General features: G+C 60.6%; 2 protein-coding genes across 2 annotated transcripts; one reads left to right on the top strand and one right to left on the bottom strand.

Annotated features, from left to right (window-relative positions):
* CLCNKA (chloride voltage-gated channel Ka) lies at positions 1-12,035 on the top strand. Its single transcript, XM_049618012.1, has 19 exons — positions 1-219; positions 935-1,063; positions 1,850-1,978; positions 2,578-2,716; positions 3,051-3,129; positions 3,233-3,311; positions 3,843-3,968; positions 4,285-4,369; positions 4,473-4,574; positions 5,148-5,232; positions 5,490-5,663; positions 6,114-6,183; positions 6,353-6,463; positions 6,809-7,022; positions 7,921-8,054; positions 9,802-9,890; positions 10,023-10,106; positions 10,874-10,960; positions 11,310-12,035. The coding sequence occupies exons 1-19, from the start codon at positions 120-122 to the stop codon at positions 11,355-11,357; spliced, it is 2,064 nt and encodes a 687-aa protein (XP_049473969.1). The 5' UTR covers positions 1-119; the 3' UTR covers positions 11,358-12,035.
* A 188-nt stretch (positions 12,036-12,223) lies between these two features.
* On the bottom strand, positions 12,224-19,582 carry FAM131C (family with sequence similarity 131 member C). Its single transcript, XM_049618917.1, has 7 exons — positions 19,573-19,582; positions 18,052-18,191; positions 16,994-17,029; positions 16,642-16,735; positions 14,331-14,513; positions 13,948-14,058; positions 12,224-13,140 (listed from the first exon to the last, which is right to left on the bottom strand). Exons 1-7 carry the CDS (start codon positions 19,580-19,582, stop codon positions 12,857-12,859), a joined length of 858 nt encoding a protein of 285 aa, XP_049474874.1. The 3' UTR covers positions 12,224-12,856.
* Between the last annotated feature and the right edge of the window lie 843 nt (positions 19,583-20,425).

Genomic DNA, 20,425 nt, shown 5'->3' with positions numbered 1-20,425 from the left:
GAAAACGCTTCTCCTTTTTATCTGGGAAGTAGGGGCATTGGAAGGGCCAAGCGGCAGGGCAAAGCCACTGGAGCAGCTTACCAAGGGTCTGTCTGTCTGTCTGTCTGCTCAGGGACCCGATGGAAGAGCTGGTAGGGCTGCGTGAGGGCTCCTCGGGGAGCCCTGTGACTCTTCAGGAGCTATGGGGCCCGTGTCCCCGCATCCGCAGAGGCATTCGAGGTGAGAGCTAGGTCCCTTCCTCTCCCTGTCGAAGACCCCTCAGGACATCACCCTTACCTACCCAGACCCCACCTCCCCCACCCACCTTGAAGTCCAAGAGCTGCCCTGCCTTGATGTGCCCACAATCACTGGGCGGCCGGGAGGGAAGGGATCTGTCTGCCTGTCCCTTTGCCCGTGGGTCAGACGTGCTAGATGTCTGCTGTCTGCCTTTGGGGAGAGCAGGTCCCAAGGCCCGATGGCTATACTGGGGGCTTTGCTCCGGGCCCAGTGGGTGCTGCCTGGTCTGACACCGGTGCGGCCTGTAGGATGGCCCCACGGGTCTGGAGACATGGAGGGGCCCTGCTAGCCCCTTGTGTTCTGGAAGCTGTGGGCCCTGCGGAGACACTGGAGAAGGCTGTGGCTCTCAGCACACGCTCCCCACCCCCTGCCGCTCCATCATTCTTCCATGAGTGTCCAGTGTGGGTGGGGGGTGGGTGGGAGGGTGCCAGGCCTCTGTACCCCGCCAGGGCCCACCGTGCGGCCACCTTCACTTGTCCAAGTTCCTGCTCTGCCCCTCGTGTGCAGACCCCCTTCTGGGCTACCCTGGGCTTGACCACGTGGCCCCAGCCCCACACTGCCCCTGGCCTCCCTGCCCTGAGCCTGAGCAGGCCTCCAGGGAAGGGGCCGTGCTTGCCCCACCCCTGTCCCGGGCTATGACCCAGTGCCCCTGCCCCAGGGGCCCTGGAGTGGCTGAAGCAGAAGCTGTTCCGCGTCGGGGAGGACTGGTACTTCCTGATGACCCTCGGGGTGCTCATGGCCCTGATCAGCTACGCCATGAACTTCGCTATCGGGCGCGTGGTCAGAGGTAACCCCTCCCTGGCACGCACTCCTGCTCTGGACACAGGCTTCCACGCACGCTCTCGGGATGCCACATGGGCCGCCAGGTGCATCGCGGGTGGAGGAAGGCTCCGGGTAGGGAGGAGGCCTGGGTCTGTGCAGGCGCTGCTCTTGATGTGCTGTGCAACCCTGGGCAGGCTCCTGCCTCTCTATGGGCCTCAGTCTCCTCATCTGCACGATGAGCAAGAGAGGCCCACGTGTGCCCAAGAGCCCTTCGTCCTCCGAGCTTCTGCCCACCTGTTCTTGCTGCCCCTGTTTCTTCTCCTCCCTCCCTCCTTGCTCTCGGCTCAGTAGCTCCGGGCGAGGGCACTTGCTCAGGCTACCAGACCTTTCTTTTCCCATGCCTCAGCAGGCTCTCTGCACCCTGAGATCTCCCAGGAACCGGGATAAGGGGGCAGGAAGGTTCTAACACCCCTCCGGTGGACTTGCTCAGGGGCTCTCCTGAGCACCTGCTACGCACATGTCCCGGCCATCATCTGAGAGCTTTCTCACAATGACCCTGGGAGGGAAGTCCCACTGCTAGCCCATCTGACAGACGGGGAAGCAGAGGCTCACAGAGGTTAAGTCACTTGCCCAAGGTCACTCAGCTAGGGAGCGGCGACACTGGAATATAGACCCGGGGTCCTACGTCTCCCTCCATTTGGGGATCTGCTGCTCCCTGGGTGGTCCCGGGCCTCCCCTCTTTGAGCCTCCACTTCCTGGTCGGGGGACACCCGAGGGCTGTGATGGCTCCCTGACTCCCGGGTGTCCCCAGCACACAAGTGGCTCTACCGGGAGATTGGGGACAGCCACCTGCTCCGGTATCTCTCCTGGACTGTGTACCCTGTGGCCCTGGTCTCCTTCTCCTCTGGCTTCAGCCAGAGCATCACACCCTTCTCTGGAGGTGAGCCATTTGCCTGTGTGCTTTGTACCGCGGAGCCTCGTGCCAAAGCCTTTTCCTGTCCCTCGCGGCTTCTGATGGGGGGAGGCAAGAAGCAGTGACCCCATTTCACAGCCAGGGAGGCCAGGCTCAGGGGAGTCGTGTCACTGCCCCAGAGTCACACAGCGAGAAGGCCAGATCTGGACTCTTGGCTCACTGCTGGCTCTGCATCCTTTCTTAGGGCTCTTCTGGGTGGTGACGGGGAGCCCTGGGGCGGGTTCCCCAGGGAGGAGGGGCACAGCCCCCCCAGGGCCTCTCAGCTCTGCCTCCAGCTCCAGGCCAGCGCTGGGGAGCTCCAGGGGCACATCCGCGGGTGGCCTGAGCTTCTTGTCCTGGATTCCCCCCACCTTGCCAGAGCTGTCTGCCAGGCTCAGCGGGAACGACACGGGCAGCTCACGTCCCCCTCTCTGGCCCTCACCTCTGCAAATGAATTTGCACATCCCAGCTCAGGGTTTTGGAGGACCCGACAGGTTCACGGTGTGGAACATTTTGCGCAGGGTGAAGTGTTGAGTCTAATCTGGAGACTGTGCCTCCTCTTGCCCCCCTGTCCATCCCCTGCCAAGGTTCTGGAATCCCAGAGCTGAAGACTGTTCTGTCAGGCGTGGTGTTGGAGGACTACCTGGATATTAAGAACTTCGGGGCCAAGGTCGTGGGCCTTACCTGCACCCTGGCCACTGGCAGCACCCTTTTCCTGGGCAAAGTGGTATGGGCAGAGCATTCCCACCCCGCCCCGCCCCCTCTGCCTTTCTCCCCCAGGGCCCCACAGAAGCCGGGTCAGCGGGGACTCAGGCCGATGCCTGCCTTCGGGGGCTCAGTCTTGGGGAGGAGACGGGCTGGGTCCCCAGCGTGTGACAAAAGAACCGGGGAAACGAAGAAGGGTGTGGACGGGTATCCATGCGGGCCTGGATGAGGCTCTCTCTGAGCCCCCTCCCCCTAACCCTGGGCCCCGAGGGGGAGGGGCTAGGACTCTGACACGCCCCCCACCAGGGGCAAGCCCCGCCCCTGTGCCCACGCCCCCCCCCCCCCCCCCCCCCCCGGGCCCCCTCGTGCACCTGTCTGTGATGATCGCTGCCTACCTGGGCCGTGTGCACACCAAGGCCATTGGGGAGCCTGAGGTAAGGGAGTCAGGGAGGGCCGTCCTTGGAGGGACGAGAAGGAGGGGAGGGTGGGGGCTGACTCTGAGCCCCGGATCCCCCCCCCCCATCCCTTCTCGCACAGAACAAGAGCAAGCAGAACGAGATGCTGGTGGCAGCGGCCGCGGTGGGTGTGGCCACAGTGTTTGCAGCGCCCTTCAGCGGTGAGACCCTCCCTCGCACCCCTCCCTGCACCCCGGGGCCCCCACACACCGCTCCTGTCCCCTACCGCTGTGGACTGATCCGTTCACTCCTGTGTCCAGCTGAGGGACCTGCAGGAGGGATGGGGGCCAGCTGAGATCTTGGTTCTTACAGCAGACTTTTGAGGGCACGGCCACCCCTGGGTGGGGTGGACGTGTTTATTGAGACACTTCAGGGTTACGCCAGGCAGACCCGGGTTTGAAATCCAGCTTCCCTGCGTGACCCTGGGCTGGTGGGGTCAGCCCTCTGAGACTCACCTCCTTGTCTATAAAATGGGGACCATAATGGCCCCACCCCCTAGGGCTATTGGAGGGATTGAGATGGCCCGGGAGGGCACACACAGGCGTCTTCCCTGGGCTCCTGCCTGCCCTCCCTCACCTCAGGTCAGGACGGAAGAGAGACGGCAGGCCTGGAGGAGAGAGGAGAGCAGGACGGGCGGGGTCAGGGTGCTGGGATGGGTGGGGGTGGGGCTCTAAGCTCAGCATCACCTTCAGGCGTCCTGTTCAGCATCGAGGTCATGTCTTCCCACTTCTCTGTCTGGGATTACTGGAGGGGCTTCTTCGCTGCCACCTGCGGGGCCTTCATGTTCCGCCTCCTGGCAGTCTTCAACAGCGAGCAGGGTGAGTCCCCATCAGACCACCTGACCCCAGGCCCGGCTCCCTCCTCGTCCCTTCCCCCCCCTCCCCTCTTTCCCTCTTTTCTCCCTCTCCCCTCTCCTTCCTGACCTGTACTGGGCATGAAGGATGGGGGCCCTGAGAGTACAAGACGGCACAGTGAGCAAAGAGGCAAAGGCTGGTTGTTGGGGCCTTGAATGCCAGGAAAGGGTACTTCGTGGGGGCAGGACTTGGCACGACCCCCACGCCTGTTTGTTGAGGCTGGGACTGGGGTTTGGCTGGGGTAGGAGCGTGGTCCCTGATCATTCCCCTCCTTCCCCAGAGACCATCACCTCCCTCTACAAGACCAATTTCAGGGTGGATGTCCCCTTCGACCTGCCAGAGATCTTCTTTTTTGTGGCCCTGGGGTGAGTGAGTGCCCCCCACTGGGGGCCTCCCCCCCCCCCCCCCAGGCCTGAACTGCCACCCTGTTTCCGGGCTGGGGCTCCAGAACTCCCCTCCCCTCCCCAGGGCCATCTGCGGTATCCTGAGCTGCGCTTACCTCTTCTGTCAGCGAACATTCCTTGGTTTTGTCAAGACCAACCGGGTCACCTCCAAACTGCTGGCCACCAGGTAGGCTCTGGACAGGGACTGGGGACCTCTCAGGGGGAACAACCCCCTGGCCCCTACTCTCAGCCTCCTGATCTATTTTATAGAGAGCCCTGCCCTCTGTACTGTCGTCCTCCTACAGAGCCCCCCAAACCTTCCTAGCCCACACGCCACTTATGGAGCCCTGGTTCCCTCCTAACATCCCCTCTCCGGGTCCCCTCAGCCACCCCTCCACCACCCCCAGCTTGCTGGGCTACCAACCCCTCACTCTGTCACTGAGTTTGCACCCCTCACTTTCCCATGGAGCCGGAAGGGCTAACTGAGCCCCTCTCCTCCCCAAACCTTGCCCGCCCCCTGGCATTGGCATCTCAGAGTCGGCCTCCTCTGCCCCAGGCCTGCCACGCGTGGCCCCGTGGCCTGATGGGAACTCCGTCTGGGCGGGGTGGGGCTGACCCCCACAGGGTTCCTCCCCTGGAGTGGATCCGGCCCCCAGGGTGGTGGTGGGGCCCGCTCTTGTCCTTTTCCCCTTCCGGGGGGGTGAGGGAAGAGGGGGGCCAGCACTGGAGCTTACCCGCCCCCTCCACCCCCACCCCACAGCAAGCCTCTGTATTCCGCCCTGGCCGCCTTGGTTCTTGCTTCCATCACCTACCCCCCTGGCGTGGGCCGCTTCATCGCTTCTCGGGTAAGGGGTGCAGGGCTGGGAACGCCCCGCCATCCGTCACCCACTTTGTGCCCGTCATCTCGCATAATCCCCACCACACCCGTAAGGGGAAGCCTGTGGGTCATCCTCGAGTTCCAGACGAGGACACCGCAGCTCTGGGACGTCGGAGCCCTTCCCGAGGCGGGACAGGGCAGAGGAAGACTCGGGGCAGGGGCAGGGCAGGGGGGGTGGCAGGAAGGGGCCCCCCAGCCCCCTCACCGACCTGTCCCCCGCACCAGCTGTCCATGAAGCAGCATCTGGAGTCACTGTTCGACAACAACTCATGGGCGCTGATGACCCGGAACTCATCCCCACCCTGGCCTGAGGAGCTCGACCCCCAGAACCTGTGGTTCGAGTGGTACCACCCACGGTTCACCATCTTTGGGACCCTCGCCTTCTTCCTGGTTATGAAGGTGGGTGCCAGGGGGCCCCCAGGGGAGCGCACAGAGTGGAGACCAGCCTGGGAGGGGGATGCTTGTCCGTGGCCTGGGCCTCTTCCGCCCGGCCCGCCTGATCTGACTCCCGCCAGCTGTGCGGCCCTGGCCAAGTGGCTTCAGTTCTCTGAGCCTCGGTTGCCTCGTCTTTAAAACGGTTGCTGTGTCGGCCTCGGAGGGAAGGTTGAGAAGGAAGAGAGGAAAGCCCTCGGCACGGTGCCAGGCACACAGTAGGCACTTTGTCAGGACGGGTTTCCTGCCCTCGGTCAGCGCCTTCCTGGTCAACACCAGACACCGGCGATGGGCGCGTGCCCGCGCGACCCCCTTCCCCCCGGGACACTCCCCTGTGCCCCCATCCATTCCCTCTTCTCGCCCACTCCTGTCCGGTTGCCCCTGACCTCTGCCCTGCTGGGTTCCCACCGCCCACAGTTCTGGATGCTGATTCTGGCCACCACAATCCCCATGCCTGCCGGCTACTTCATGCCCATATTCATCTTCGGTGAGTCTGGGGTTCTGAGGGTCTGAGAGGTTCAGGGTTACTGGGGCAGGGCTGTGGCTCTTGGCCCCTCCCCTCCCTCCTCCGAGGGTACTGAGGTTGGTCCCCAGGAACGGAGGGCTGTGGGAGCCGGGTCAGCCTGGCTCCCCCTCCCCCTGCTGTCTGTGGCCAGGAGCTGCCATCGGGCGCCTCATCGGGGAGGCCCTGGCTGTTGCCTTCCCTGAGGGCATCGTAGCCGGAGGGGTCACCAACCCCATTATGCCTGGAGGGTACGCCCTGGCAGGTGAGTGCGCTGAGTCCGCCCTGGGCGGGGAGACATGACGGAGCTGGGCTGGACCTGGGGGGTCAGCCGGTGGTTCTGCGGGGCATGGGGCGGTCACTGCGCCTCCCCGTGAGCCCCCTCCCCCGAGAGTCCCCGTGACTCTCTCTGGCTCCCGTCCTGTCCCTGGTGCCCCACACTCTCCCTTACCACGCTCCCCCTCACCGAGCCCAGCCACCGGGGCACCTCCAGCGTGTGGCCTCTGGACAGCTGCCGTCTAGCACGTGGCCTTAGCCCCGGGTGGCTCTGCGCTCTGCACGAGGCTGGCCCCTGGCCTGAGCCGCCCCGCCCTGGGTCTGCCCCCTGCAGGGGCTGCGGCCTTCTCAGGGGCTGTGACCCACACCATCTCCACGGCGCTGCTGGCCTTCGAGCTGACCGGCCAGATAGTGCACGCGTTGCCGGTGTTGATGGCCGTGCTGGCAGCGAACGCCATCGCCCAGAGCTTCCAGCCCTCCTTCTATGACGGCACCATCATTGTCAAGAAGCTGCCATACCTTCCGTGGATCCGAGGTCGGAAAATCAGGTGAGAGGTGCCCACTTTGGGCTGGCTGATGGGGGTGATGGGTCTGGGTGGGCTGGGCTGAGGCCCCACCTCCAAAAAAAAACCCCACAAAACCCTCACTGTGGCTGACCTTGGACCTGGGTGGTATGGAAGAGGCCAACACACAGCCACCTCGTCCCCACTCTCTCCAGCTCCCTGCATGACCTTGGGCAAGTCCTTGGCCTCCTGGGCCTCTGCGTCTCATTAGCCATCAGTCTGTCCTCATGACGGTAGGACAGAGATTGCCAATTTGCTGGAAACTGGCGCTCAGAGAGATGCCTTGTCTTGCTCGCGTCCCACAGAGAATCGGCGCCAGATCTGGGAGGTCCCCTCCTCCCTCCCACTCCTGCTCTGCTGTCCTGACTGGGACACAGGGGGCTGGAATCAGGCTTTGAGGTCCTCACTTGGCAGCCTCTGTTCCCAGAGAAGCAGGACTGAGAGTCTCTGAGACCCAAGGCCCAGCTCCCAACATGTGCAAGCTGCCACCTTGCTCCGGACCTCAGTTTCCCCATCTGTAAAACGGGGGTGGCTACTCCAATGATTTTCAAACTTTAAAGCCTTTTTTTCATTTTGCCACAAAACTTTCCTTCAAATGAAATTTTTCAGGGAAGGCTTCCGAGTAAAACAGACCGAAGCAGAGACAGTCTGGGCGGGGAGACAGGGGTTTGAGAGCTAGGAATCCAGAGTCAGGCCGTAGGTGAGCCGGTCCCCAAGTTCCTCCCCACCTTGGGGTTCTGCCAAGTTCCTCCCCACCCTAGGTGCTCATCCTAGGGATGTCTCAGCGCCTGCCCACAGCCAAGAACCAGGTACCCCTGCCTCGTCCTGGGGTCTGGATATCCTGCCACTCTGGGACCTGAAGGGAGCGCCCTTCTGCCTTCAGCTCTCACCGTGTGACTGTGGAGCACTTCATGAACACTACCATCACCACGGTGGCCAAGGACACACCGCTGGAGGAAGTGGTCAAGGTCGTGACCTCCACGGACATGGCCAAGTACCTCCTGGTGGAAAGCACAGGTGCCCGGCAGGAAGGGGGGAGCGCGGGTGGGGAGGGGACATTCCCTCGACCTTTCTCTTCAGCCTTGGAGGCTCAGGTCCAGGAAAGGGAAAGCAGGGCATGGGACCTGTCAGGCACCTGAATCTGAATCTTCTCTCTACAACTGTGTGACCTCAGGTGGGTCACTTCACCTCTTTGAGCCTCGGTTTCCTCGCTGGTAAAATGGAGATAGCAACCGCCCTACTTGGGGTGGTTGACATGTTTAAATGAGAGACGAGAGGGGGCTTGTAAGGCACTCTGTGGATACCTTTAGGAATTTTAGAAACCAGTCCTCGTGTGCTTGGGAGTGGGGATAAAACGATGGGAACACTACCAGGGTCTCCCCTTCAAGCATTCCCCGGCTTAGTCACCTCTCTTGAAACCCTTTGCCATGAGAAAGACATCTCTTTGGAGGAAAATGGATGGGCACCTTTGTTAAAAGACACACGAGCTGAATCTTGGGGAAGGATCTAGCTAGAGCATCATTTCCCACTGGGACAAGTACAGTAAGGGTGGGAAAGACATGCCGGGGGGGAGGCAGCTATGTCCACTCGGGCCACCGCCAGCCCGTATGTGCAAACAAGGCAAGGTACACACTTGGCAAGCATAGCACAGCTGGATTTTGATGCCCACTCATCCTTGCAGCAGGTGCCTTGTTCAGGAAGCAACCTGCACAACTGTATGGGTCACCCCCATACCCACCCCAAGAGACCATGAAGTCATTTATGAGCAACAGAAGCCTGGACAAACCCCTCAAGCTCTAAGAATTGCAGTTTCCCGACCTGGAAAATAGGGACCAATGCAATATGGAGTTGTCGGAGGTTCTCACCCCAAATGCCAGGCCCTCTCCCCACTCAAACTGGGATACTTTTAACATCCCACAGAATACACCAAATACCCCGTTTGAAAATACTTGCATATGTCTGACTCCCCGAAGAGGCTTCACCTCCTGGAACACAGACAGAACTGGCCTCCAAGACAAACTCCACTTCTACCCTTAGAGCCACAGGCGCAGGTTGTGGGACCCTGGCGCTCACCTAAGACACAGCTTTAGTTGTTACTGTTGTTGCTATTTATTGTTGTTGTTGTTTAAAGGGAGAGTATTTACCTATTTAGTTGTAAAGGTTTTTTGTTTTTTTTTTTTCTAGTTGTTAAGTTTTTTGTTTTTTGTTTTTCTGGTGGTAAAGTTTTTTTGTTTTTGTTTTTTCTAGCTGTAAAGTTTTAATTTTGCTTGGCAAGAAGGAAGACTACCAGGACTGCCCCCTCAAACCTGGGCCCGCTCCAGTCATGGCCTGGAGTGAGGCTTGCCAAGCCCTCAGCACACGGTGCATTTCCTGTGGGAAATGAGGGGCAAAGCCCGGCCGTGATGCACAGATATCTTCACGCTAGTTCTCCCAAACCTGCTCTTGCCTTGAGGCCCCGCCACAGGGGCGGTCAGGGTGGGCAGGTAACCTCCCGGCCCCCTGGCAGCCTCACCCAGCTGCCCTCAACTACCAGGCCTCCACATCAAAAGCTGAGTGACCTTGGGCAAGACAATCAGCCTCTCTGTTTCTCTGAGCCTCAGCTTCCTCTTCTGTAAGATGAGTGGTAATAGTTCCTGACCCATAGGCTGCTGTAGGTTCCTGAGAGACACGAGAACACCCAGTACAGTTCTTGGCACACAGTCGGTGCCCAGCAAATGTAAGTTTCTTCTTCCTGATGTGGCTCTCTCCCTCTCCACTTGTGCAGAGTCCCAGATACTGGTGGGCACCATGGAAAGGGCCCACCTGGTGCGGGCACTCCAGGCTGAGCCACCTTCCTGGGCTCCAGGACACCAGGTGGGTACAGGATGGGGAGTGGTCAGCAGGGTAGTGAGGGGAGGGGGCCTCTGGGAAAGGTGGTTCTAGGGGGCCGGCCTGGAGGAAGGGGTGGCTGGCCCAGGCCCCCCATGATTTTTCCACCATCCCCAGCAATGTCTCCAGGACATCTTGGCTGGGGGCTGTCCCGTGGAGCCAGTGACCCTGCAGCTGTCTCCGGAGACCTCCCTGCACCAGGTAGTGGGAGACAGTGGGGAGGGTTGGGGCATGCGGGCATGTGGGCATGCGGGCCGACAAGGACTGTGGGGTAGAGGGAAAGAGCCCAAGAGGGGAACTTAGGCTCCAGCTTTCTTGGCACGCTCCGTCTCCTTCTCTTGGGTCTGCTTCCTCATCTGCGGAATGGACACAGCAGTCCTTGTCCTCTCCAGCCTTTATTGCTAGGATTCTTGGGATGACGCAAAGACTAAGGGAAGAGGGAGAGCTTGGGGGAACAGAAGCCTCTGGGTGGAGAGAGACAGTAGTTAAAAATGTGTCTTTGCATAAAGGTACACGTGGGTCTCGGTTTCGGCTCTACCATATTCTCCTCATGTGATCTTGGGCACATTACTTAATCACTCTGAGTGCTGATCCCCTCCCACCCTGCAAAACAGAGCCTGGCACATGGGGCTGGGGGCCTGGGGGAGGCCTCAGTTCCTCTGTGCTGCTGGATGATCCTGGATCCCTTTAAATAAACCCGTCCTTGCCCTTGGTCCCTTATGCGGACTCTGGAGACCTCTGGTGGTCATGGTGGATATTGCAGGCCCAGGTCCTGTCTCCCACCCACCACTATGCACGCGGCCGCCCTACCCTTCCCAGGCTCAGAGACAGGCAGGTGGGCACCACTGGGACGGAGCCCTGGCCAGGGCTCCACCTCAGCTCACAGCCCCCAGGCCAGGGCGAGATTGAAGCTAGAGGGGTGGGCCGAGCACATGTCCTCCAATGTTTCCTAACAACCCCTCCTCCAGGCACACAACCTCTTCGAGCTGCTGCACCTTCAGTCCCTGCCTGTGACGTCCCGGGGCAGAGCTGTAGGCTCCGTGTCTTGGGTGGAGGTACGAGGGTCCCAGGGGCGGAGCAAGGCAGAGGAGCCATGCCCTAGCAGGCTGGGGAGGCAAGGGGGGGCACCAGTATCCTCCCATCTAAATTTAGAGGGGTCTCACTGGATTCTGATGAGCCCCACTTCTTGGCCCAGAGTGGCTGGCCACTGTTTTGTGGCCAGTGGCCAGTCTTGCCATTCTCTGGACCTCAATGGTTCCATCTGTGCAGTGGCGGGGGGCGGGGGGCACTGGCTTCAACGTTCACCCCAGAATCAACCCCGAGCAGAGTCAGGTAATACTGGAACCCCCACTCTCAGCCTCTTCTACATCCTCCCTCCCCCCAACCCCTCTTTCTCTGTTCTAGTTGAAGAAAGCAATTTCCAGCCTGACAAACCCACCAGCCCCAAAGTGAGCCAGCCTGGCAAGACGAAACAGGGCGCCTCAGCTGCCCTGGTGAAGGAGGTTGGGCAGGGACCCTGCCTCTCTTCCCCCATCACGGCACACCTCAACTGCTCAGTGTAGCGGGCAGCTCTGACCTAGCACCAAAGAGGGCTCCACGGTCACCATGGTCCATCCTGGGTGACGCAAGCACTATATGCCTTAAGGGACAAGTTCCACCCTGGACAGAGCAGAAATGGAGACCGCAGAAAACCAGCGGACAGTGGGTGCTCATCGAAAAGTCACCAAATTTACAAGGAAGACAGGGGTGTATGCGGTCACCAAGGGCAGGTACAGAGGCCCTCTGGGGGTTGTAGGACTCCCAACCAGAGGCTCCTGAGAAAAATAAAGCCGATTCCCAGAGCTGCAGGCCCCCTCACCTCAGCTCCAAGGGCGTCGACGTACCTGTGCGGGCCCTGAGCGAGCTCTTGGGGGCCCCCTGGTGGCCACCCGTGGGCATCGCAGGCCTGGGTTCCTGGCCTCCCACTGCTGCTAAATAAGCAGGAAAGCAGGTCCCTCACCAGGTCTTATGACGCTTGTCCTCACGAATAAGAAGAACCCTGTGGTCCAGCTACCCTCACCCCAGCCCCAGCTTCCTCCTTGGCTGAGCCTGGGCTGATAAAGCAGCGTCCCTGGGTGTGGCTCCTGTGTGCTCTGCAGAATCTTGGGCATCTCCCGTGGGGCCTCTCCGGGCCGGCTGGCAGTGGGTGAACCACCTGTTGGGGGCGGGTGGGGGGGGGGGGGGGGGGGGGGGCATAGGGCCCCCCCCCCCGAATCCCTCTAAAACCCCCTTATCCCAGGGGCCCAAGGACACACCTTCCCCCAGAGACCAGGCCAAGTTCATTGGGTGAATCCACCACTTTAATTGTCTGCAGAGAACCTTCCAGGGTGCAGGGAAGGGGTTCAGGGAGCAGGTTCCGAGAGTGAGGGATGAACAGACCCTCCAGAGACAGATTCTCAAGAAGGGAGCTGAGGAACAGACACTTAGCTACCAGAGAGGCTGTCCCACCTCTGAGGGAGGGGGGCACGAACACAGAGGGAGGGGGAAGGACTGAGCCCCGGGGTCAGGGCAGGGGCCCCAGGTCCCACTCCGAGTGGGTTTCCTAGGCCCTTCTGCGTCTGTCTGCCTGGGGGCCCAGCTGCAGGGTCCTCTGGGCAGCTTGCCCTGGTGTCTGCTGAGAGTCCTTGAGCCCACTGATGACAGAAACCCTGCGGGGGAAGGTGCCCACCTGAGCCAAGTAAAGAAGGGAGAAGGGGGATTATGGCTCCCACTGCTGGGGCAGGTCCACGGAGGCACAGAGTGGTCCACAAGGAGTGCTGACCCCCCCCCCCCATCCCTTCTGCACCCACCCTCTGCCTGCCCTGAGGGGTCAAGAGTCGCCCAGCCCAGACCCCGACGTCCTGATATGCCCGGGCTGCCCCCCCCAGGCAAGGTCACAGTATGAGGAGGCTCTGAGCCATGTAGCCCCCACCTCAGTTGTAGAACACCTCGTCCTCCTCCTCCGAGAGGGAGATGCTGTCCACCGAGGGGAGGGAGCCTTGCAGGTGGGCCCCACCCTCAGGCCCCGGGCCCCTAGGCAGCCGCCTCCGATGCTGCTGTTCAGGGCTGGGGGGCTGGGGGTCGGCAGCTGTGATGGGGGGCTCATCGGGTGAGGGCCAGCCATCGGGGGAGAGGCCAGGGGAAGAGAAGGCCAGAAGACTGTCATCCTGGGAGGGGCCGCTCAGAAGACTGTCCTGAAGGTAGACGTTCTCTAGGTCTGGAAAACCAACAGGAGGGGGAGGAGGCATGAGGAATGGAGTCCCGGACCCCCTCCTCACCCTCTCCTGGTGTGTGAGGGAAGGTGAAGGCCAGTGTTTTGTCACTGCTGAGCTGTGCAACCCTGGGCAAGTCACTGAACCTCTCTGAGCCCCTGTTTCTCCCTGGGGGTTCCAGGGGTGGTGGAATGAGTGGAGGAGGTAAAAGCAGGCCGTGCCGCCTGGACTCGAATCTGTATCCTGCGCTCTGAAAATTGGGACAGTGTTCTTCCCGGGCCTCCGTTCCCTTCCCTCCCCTCGCTGTCAGAGGAAGGATTAAATGAAGTAGCTGGTATGCAGGCTTCACCCAGGACCAAGCCCTGCTGAAGCAGTAACTGGGGGTGACCTGGGGTTCTAGAAGACTGGTTGGTTGTGCTAGGGATTAAGGTTCAGGTCCTGGCTCTGATGCCTCTAGCTGTGTAACCTAGGGCAAGTTTCCTGGTGCCTCGGTTTCCCTGAGATAATAACAGGACCTATTTCGTAGAGGTGTCGTGAGGATTAAGTGAGATAATACAATACGCACTTAACACAGTAATCACTTAATCCCCACGATGCATTATTACTATTATTCTTCTCTCCTTTACACTTAGAGCTCTCCTTGGGCAGTGGGCAGGGCAAGGATCCCCAGCCCCATTGGACAGACGCAGAAACCAAGGCTGAGGGGAGGGGGGCGGGGGGTTGTCCGAGGTCACAGTGCATTTGGTGGCAGGGCAGGCACCCAGGCCCTGCTCTGCTCCTCCCGCCCCGCCCAGCGCCGGCCCAGGAGGTACCCTGTAGCTGGACGATGTCCTGAGGGCTGTTCTCGGGGTGAAGCTCCTCATTGTCCAACGAGGACCAGGCGCTCAGTGTGGCCTCTGTGATGGCAAACTGTTCGGCGACCCCTGGGGGAGGCGGAGGACAGCAGGACTCAGCTCAGCAGGGACATGGCAGAAGATGGGGGCAGGGCCTCGGTGCCAGGCCACATTGGCACTCTGCAGTGAGCTGGCTGTCCATCCAGGCCCCGGTGATCAGAGCGTCCACCTGATGCCCCGTCCACCCCCTGGCATTTTTTTTTTGCCCTGCCTAGACACTGCCCACGTGGTGACCCTCGGTCCCCTAAGGACCAGAGACCCGACGGTCCCTTCCCCATGCTCCCCCGCCCCCAACCTCTGACCTGCAGCAAAGCGGGCTTCCCGCAGCTCGTCTGGCAGGCAACAGTAATGCTCATCCTCAGCTGGGGATGGCTCCCAGCCTGACCGCTGGGCACGCCAGCCCTTCCACTCGATGAGGTGAGCCACGCGGCCACGCGCCATGGCCGTGGGCTTCGTGATGTGGTCCTTGATGCTCTGCACCACCCCTGGGGGCATGGAGGGCAGCTGGGTGACCGCTCTGACACAGAACCCAGCTCAGGGCCCTACCCCCGCTACCCCGGGCCCCCCAGTGCCTCAGGCCCACCCAATGACCTATGCCCTACAATCTGGGCTCACCCAGCGCCCCGCGTCCTCACAGCCTCATACCCACAAAGCCCTGTACCTATCTGTGCAAGTCCCCCTGCCCACTCTGTACCCCACGGGCCCCAAGCCCCAAGGCCCCCCACCTCACTTAGATGCTCCCCACTCATGTGGAGGTCTCATGCACTGCCCCCCCCCCCCAGCATCCTGCTTTCAGGCAATATTCCCCTCCACTTGGTGCTTCCTCCCCAGACCTGCCACACCCTTCATTCCCTTTGACCAGGTTTAGACCCTTCTGCCCCAGAAGATCCACCCAAAGATCCACTCGAGATCCACCTGGCCCTCTCCCTTTATGCATTAATTAATAAGTGCTCAGAGAGCGTCCCCTGTGCCAAGCCCAGTGCCAGCTCTGCTGAAGGGGAGACCTGCGTGGGATGCCGTACACCAGGTAGGCTTCCTGGAAGAGGTGGACTGGGGTTTGAGCCTTACAGGTAGGTTGGTAGGTTTGTAGGTGCATTGGACAGAAGAAGGCAAGACTGGAGGCTATTTCAGAGATGAGATGGGAAGGAAGGCATGGAAGAATCTGGCATGATTCCAGGATTACCAGGGGTGAGACGTGGGGCAACACTAAGACTGGAAGAGGCTGGAGAGCCCCTCAGGGGCTAGACTGAGGACTCTGACATTTTCCTTCTAGCAATGGGGAGCCACAGCAGGGTAATGAGCAGGAGAGTGACAGGTTAGATCTGCTGTTTAGGAAGAGCATCCTAGTTAGGGAAGGGGCCAAGGGTGGAGATGAGGCTCTGTCAGATACCTGAAGGGAAGCAAGAGACAGGACAGTGTTGGGGGGGGGGTGCGGGTGGCCTGAGGGGTTCTCAGGAGGAGACTGGCTGGATGTGGAAGTTGACAGAAAGGGCTGTCAGGCATGATTCAGCATCTCTCTGAACCAAGGCTGAGCACACAGTCACTGGGGTCTCAGAGCCAAGACGCAAGGAACAGCAATATTTAAGCAAGACGGGGTATCCACCAAGGAAACCAGAGCCATAAGACTGAGAAAATGGGGAGGACGGAGGCGAGGAAGAAGGCGGAGCCCCCCCTCCCCAAGCTAGATGTGCGGGCAACCGGCGAAGGTCTTTGCAGGAGGTGGTTCGAGAGGCCCCCACAGGGCCCCTGCAGAGGGAAGGGGTTTCAGGTGGCAAAGCGTCCAGGCAAACGGAGGGAGGGAGGGAGGGAGGGCCGTGAGGGCCGTGAGGGATTTAAGGAGACGTGAGCCTGAGGTACGTGGGACAGACCTGTGAGCAAAGAGGCTGGCCCGCTGAGAACGGCCTGGAAGGTGTGCTCTGGGCGACCTGAGGCAGACCCCGTGCTGGCCTGTGCGCCCACCTCCCCGCTGCCACTGCCTCCCGCCTGCAGCCCTCCCCAGAGCCTGCCCTTGGCTGAGGGGAGCGGCCTCACCCAGAGCCGCCCTGGAGGCTGGAGAGCCTTCCCAGGGGCAACAAGGGACCAACGGGGGGCAGTAATATCCAAGCAGCCGCCAGCACCGGGAGCGGTTCGTCTGTGCTCCTGAGCTCCCCGGGGGTATCAGGCCGAGAACGGTTTCTCGTGCAGCCCCCTCTTTGCTGGGCTCCCTCCCCTGGCCCTGCTGCCCTCACTCCTACACACTGCCCTCGAGAACTACCCCTCAATAAAGCACTCGCACAATCCTCGTCCGGGGCTCTGCTTCTAGGGAACCCAACCCAAGGCGGGGGTGACGGGCAGACTGCATCTGCTGAAGAGATCTGAAGACTCGGGGCCCGCTCCTCAGGGCTTCGGGGAGACCCCAACAACTTAACCCGGCCGGGGGTGGGGGGGGTGGGTCAGGAGCACCAAGTCACCACCCCTGGCCGAACCCGGCCCGGAGCGTGGCATCTGGAAAATGGTGACTCGGGCGGGGCTGCGATCCTTCCCTCTGCGGCCCAGCCCTGCCCTCCCCACGGCTAGTGTCCAGGGGTGGGGGACATGCTAACTCCAAGGCAGGAGAGGGCAGTCGGGGCCTACCCACAAGGGACGAGGTGGCTAGAGCCGCCACATTGTAGTTGCTGGAGCAGGACCTGGAATCAGACAGGTAGCCATTGGTGGTCTGGAAGCACCTCTGCGGGGAAGAGAGGTGCCAGATGACATCCCCCCTGCACCTGCCAGAGGGCACCCTCCTCCCCACTTCCATCCCCACGAGGCATCCTCCCTGAGCGATTGTGCCCACCCCCACAGGGCCATCCCACCCCGCTGTTCTCGTCAGGGCCCCCCTCCCCCAGGGCCGGCAGGACTGGGTGTTCAGGCTGGGCACTGCACAGTGAGGGGCAACGGTGTCAGCTGCGGCTGGCTGGACCGGGGGAAGGGCAAACGCACTGACCTGCCAAGGATCCCAACAGAAATCCATCTGTTTGTCCTAAAACGAGAGGAGAAAGAGGGTCAGGCAGGGCCTGGCACACAGTGCCAGCAGAAGGCGCAGGTCCTGGAGCCCGGGGCGGTGGTGTTGGTCAGCCTTCTGGTATTCCGAGGTCGGGGTCTGCCTACCCCTGGGTTGTGCCCTGGTTTCCCTTGCCGTGCGGGGAAAGACGGGGGGCGGGGGGCAGGCAATGGTGGCTCTGCCAGCAAGGCAGCGAGTGCAGGACCTAGATCCGACCGGGGTTCGAGTTTTGACTCTGTACTTTGCACCTGGGAATGTTTAGCCGAATGCCTTAACATCCCAGAACGTCAGTTTCTTCCTCTGTAAAGGGGTGATACTACCATTTACCTCACGGGTTGTCGTGAGGCAAATGACATGATGCAAAGTGCCCAGCATGACACTTAGCATGTGTATGCCCTAAAAATATATATATTATAATAATTATATCAACAGGTAGGTTCAAGCCACGACCTCTGGGGTGGGGGTGGAAACTATGCAGCAAGATTTGAGACCCCCAGCAAGCTCTTCCTAATGCATCCAGACTAAGAATGCCACTCCTTGGGGGCGCTTGGCTGGCTCAGTCACCCAGCACCCAGCTCTTGATCTCAGGGTTATGAGTTCGAGCCCCACGTTGGATGCAGAGATTACTTAAATAAACTTAAAGAAAAAGAAAAAAAAAGAATGGCACTCTACCCTCCAGAGGGCAATGCAGGCTGCTAAGGGCTGGTGGGCTGGTGGTAGGGGGTGGGGGGGCTTGTTATCTGCAAGACTGAGTTAATTTGGGTGGGAAAATCTCCAGGGCAGGACTCTCTTTTCTAAACAACCCAGGTCCAGGTCCTGGATGCCCAGGGTGACCCAGACCTTCATTCAACTGAGTACCAAACCTTGGGGGCTCTGATCCCACAGGAAGCAGCCAAGTGCGGCAGGAAGGGAAGATTGGAAAGATTTCAGCTCCCTGTGGGGAGCTGTAGGGGACACTCTGGGAACCAGGGCATAGGTGGGGATGAAGGGTGACCAGTTACCTTGCCAGTGACATGGTCTGGAGCGACAGCAGGGGGATGGCTGGAGGGCAAGTCTGGGTTCAGAGGACCCGTGCCCTGGGGCATGGGGCAGTCCTTGTGGGCACTTGTGAACAGATCTGGAAATACAATGACAGGAGGAACTCAGAAAAACCGCACACTCTCCTCCTTATGGGGCCTGTTCAAGCCCCGAGAGATGGGCACTACGATATTATCATCCCTTGTCATCTTGTAGGAAACAGAGACCCAAGGCCACGGCAGATGAGGAGACAATCTGCCTGTTCCTCCGTTTCCCCTAATTCTAGCACCCACACTCCAGAAGTTTTGACCTCATGGAGACCTCCAATCCATTTCCCCTCCTCTTTTCCACTAGCCCCTGGTGCCCTCACTCCCCTCCCGGCCCAGCCCTGGCCCAGCCTGCGAACTGAGCTCTCCTTCGCGGACGCCCTCAAGTCTCAACCGTGTTCAGTCTCCCCTCTGCCTGCTCCGTGCCTGGACCTGCATGTCGCTGGAGAAAGTCACCGGCCTCGCACAAGACACCGTCTGGGGACCCTTCTACCTGTCTCCCATCACCGCTAAGTTTGCTTCCTGCCAGGCGGACTCCCTCGGGCGTCTTTCCTTCTCCAACCCGCAACCCTGGCACCCCCGACCCCACGCCCTGCTTCTGGCTCTTCCCCGTCCCTCACTGAGATCCAGAAGCCTTCGGCAGACTCCATCCTGGCCCCATTTTTCTACCTCAAATCATTACCCCGCCCGCATTTTGCCCACACCATCTGCTCTCCCTCCTATGACAGAGGAAGAACTATCCCTACCCCATCCCAGCCGAGCCCAGACCAGCCGTCCCAACCAGGGACTGGGACCTGGCCTTGCCCCCCACCCAGGAGCTCTGCTCTCTCTCTCTGCTCTTGTGATCGTCCGGTCTGTCTGTCTGCCTCTTGGCCGCCGGTGTGGTGGTCCCGACCCCAGCTCCCCCCAGCTCCGTGCCCACTCCTCCAACCCCTTCCAGGCCACGCTTAGAGTTGTGTTCGACCTCTACTTCCCGGACTCCCATTTTCTCCTCCACCCTCTTCGGGTCGCCTCTCCGGAGAAAGCCCTTGACTACCTGGCCAAGCCCAGCGGTTCATTGGCTTCTCAGCCCCTCCCTCCCTCTCAAGCCACGCCCATCTCGGGCTTCCCTCCCACCTCCGTGGTCCCCCTTCCGCTCCCTCCCGGCCCCTCCTCATCTCCCTCCTCTCTCCCAGGGCATCTCATCGGAGAGCGAGCGGCTGCCGCCCACATTCACACCCACGGCCCTGACTCTGCTTGAGCCCCACACTGAATTTCCAACTCCCTTCACGGATGCCCGGCAGGTGTCTCAAGGAAACTCGGGCCCATCTTCCTCCACTTCTCCAATTTTAGAAAATGATGCAAGGGTCCACCCAGCTGTACCAACCAAAAATCCAGTTTTCTCCGCGCTGCCTTCCCCCAACCCTCCCAACCAGCAAGCCCTACTGGCTCTCTCTCCAACCTCCCTTCCGGATTTACCCGTCTCCATCCCCGCCACTGCTGCCCACGAGGGGGCATCACCCTCTCTCACCTGGACCACAAGAGGGCCACAGCCTCCTGCTTCCTCTCCTGGCACGCAGCCCACTCTCCACCCCGCCGCACAGGGATGCTACAGGTCGGACTGCACCTTTGCTGAAAACCTGCCGCTGGCTTCCTTCCACTGAACCTGACGGGAGAGCCAGCCCCTCACCCTGCACGCCAGCCTGGTCCCTGTTCCCGCCACTCTGGCCTCCCTGCTGCTCCCCAAATGGCCCACTTGTTCTTTGTCCTTGCTGTCCCCTCCACCTGGAATACCATCCCCAGATCTTCCTGAACCGTGTCACTCAGGTCTCGGCTCAAGGTCACCTCCTCAGGGGGCCCTCCCTGCCCCCGGGGCCAAGCTTCCTTTACAGCAGCCGGCACTCTTTGACGTTCTTGTGTTTTGAAGTGTCCGATCCCTCTGGGAATGCGAGACCATGAGAGCAGAGACCATAGCAAAGACCAGAGAACAGGGCCTGGCACCCAGAGGGTGTTCTGTCGACACTGTGGAATGACCTCTGCCTGTATTATAGCAGTTGGCACAGGCTGTCTGCTAAAAGCATGTGTGAGAGGGCAGGGACCAGTCCCATCGTGATGCATTCTCAGGGCCTGCCACATAGTAGGCTTGCAGAAGTTGCTGAAGGGATGACAGGCTGAAATGAAGAAGAAGCGGGATTTGCTGGACTGAATTCTTGGGCTGAACTGAAGAGGACTCCACCTCCAGACGGTAACTGGGAGCACCCTTACATTCACTTGAGTAAGCCTTTCTTTCTGATGCATTCCAAAGCATTAGCTGAGCACCTACTACGTGCCA

This window comes from Panthera uncia (assembly GCF_023721935.1).
Source record: "Panthera uncia isolate 11264 chromosome C1 unlocalized genomic scaffold, Puncia_PCG_1.0 HiC_scaffold_4, whole genome shotgun sequence".
NCBI classification, from domain to species: Eukaryota; Metazoa; Chordata; class Mammalia; order Carnivora; family Felidae; genus Panthera; species Panthera uncia.
This window is presented reverse-complemented; position numbering and strand designations above follow the sequence as displayed.

Coding starts and splice junctions, on each gene's coding strand:
- FAM131C (XM_049618917.1), bottom strand. Junction 17,030..18,051: donor CAGACCATGTCACTGGCAAG/GTAACTGGTCAC, acceptor CTCTCGTTTTAG/GACAAACAGATGGATTTCTG. Junction 16,736..16,993: donor TCTGTTGGGATCCTTGGCAG/GTCAGTGCGTTT, acceptor TCTTCCCCGCAG/AGGTGCTTCCAGACCACCAA.
- CLCNKA (XM_049618012.1), top strand. CDS start 120: ATGGAAGAGCTGGTAGGGCTGCGTGAGGGCTCCTCGGGGAGCCCTGTG. Junction 3,969..4,284: donor AGTCTTCAACAGCGAGCAGG/GTGAGTCCCCAT, acceptor CTCCTTCCCCAG/AGACCATCACCTCCCTCTAC. Junction 10,107..10,873: donor CGGAGACCTCCCTGCACCAG/GTAGTGGGAGAC, acceptor CCCCTCCTCCAG/GCACACAACCTCTTCGAGCT.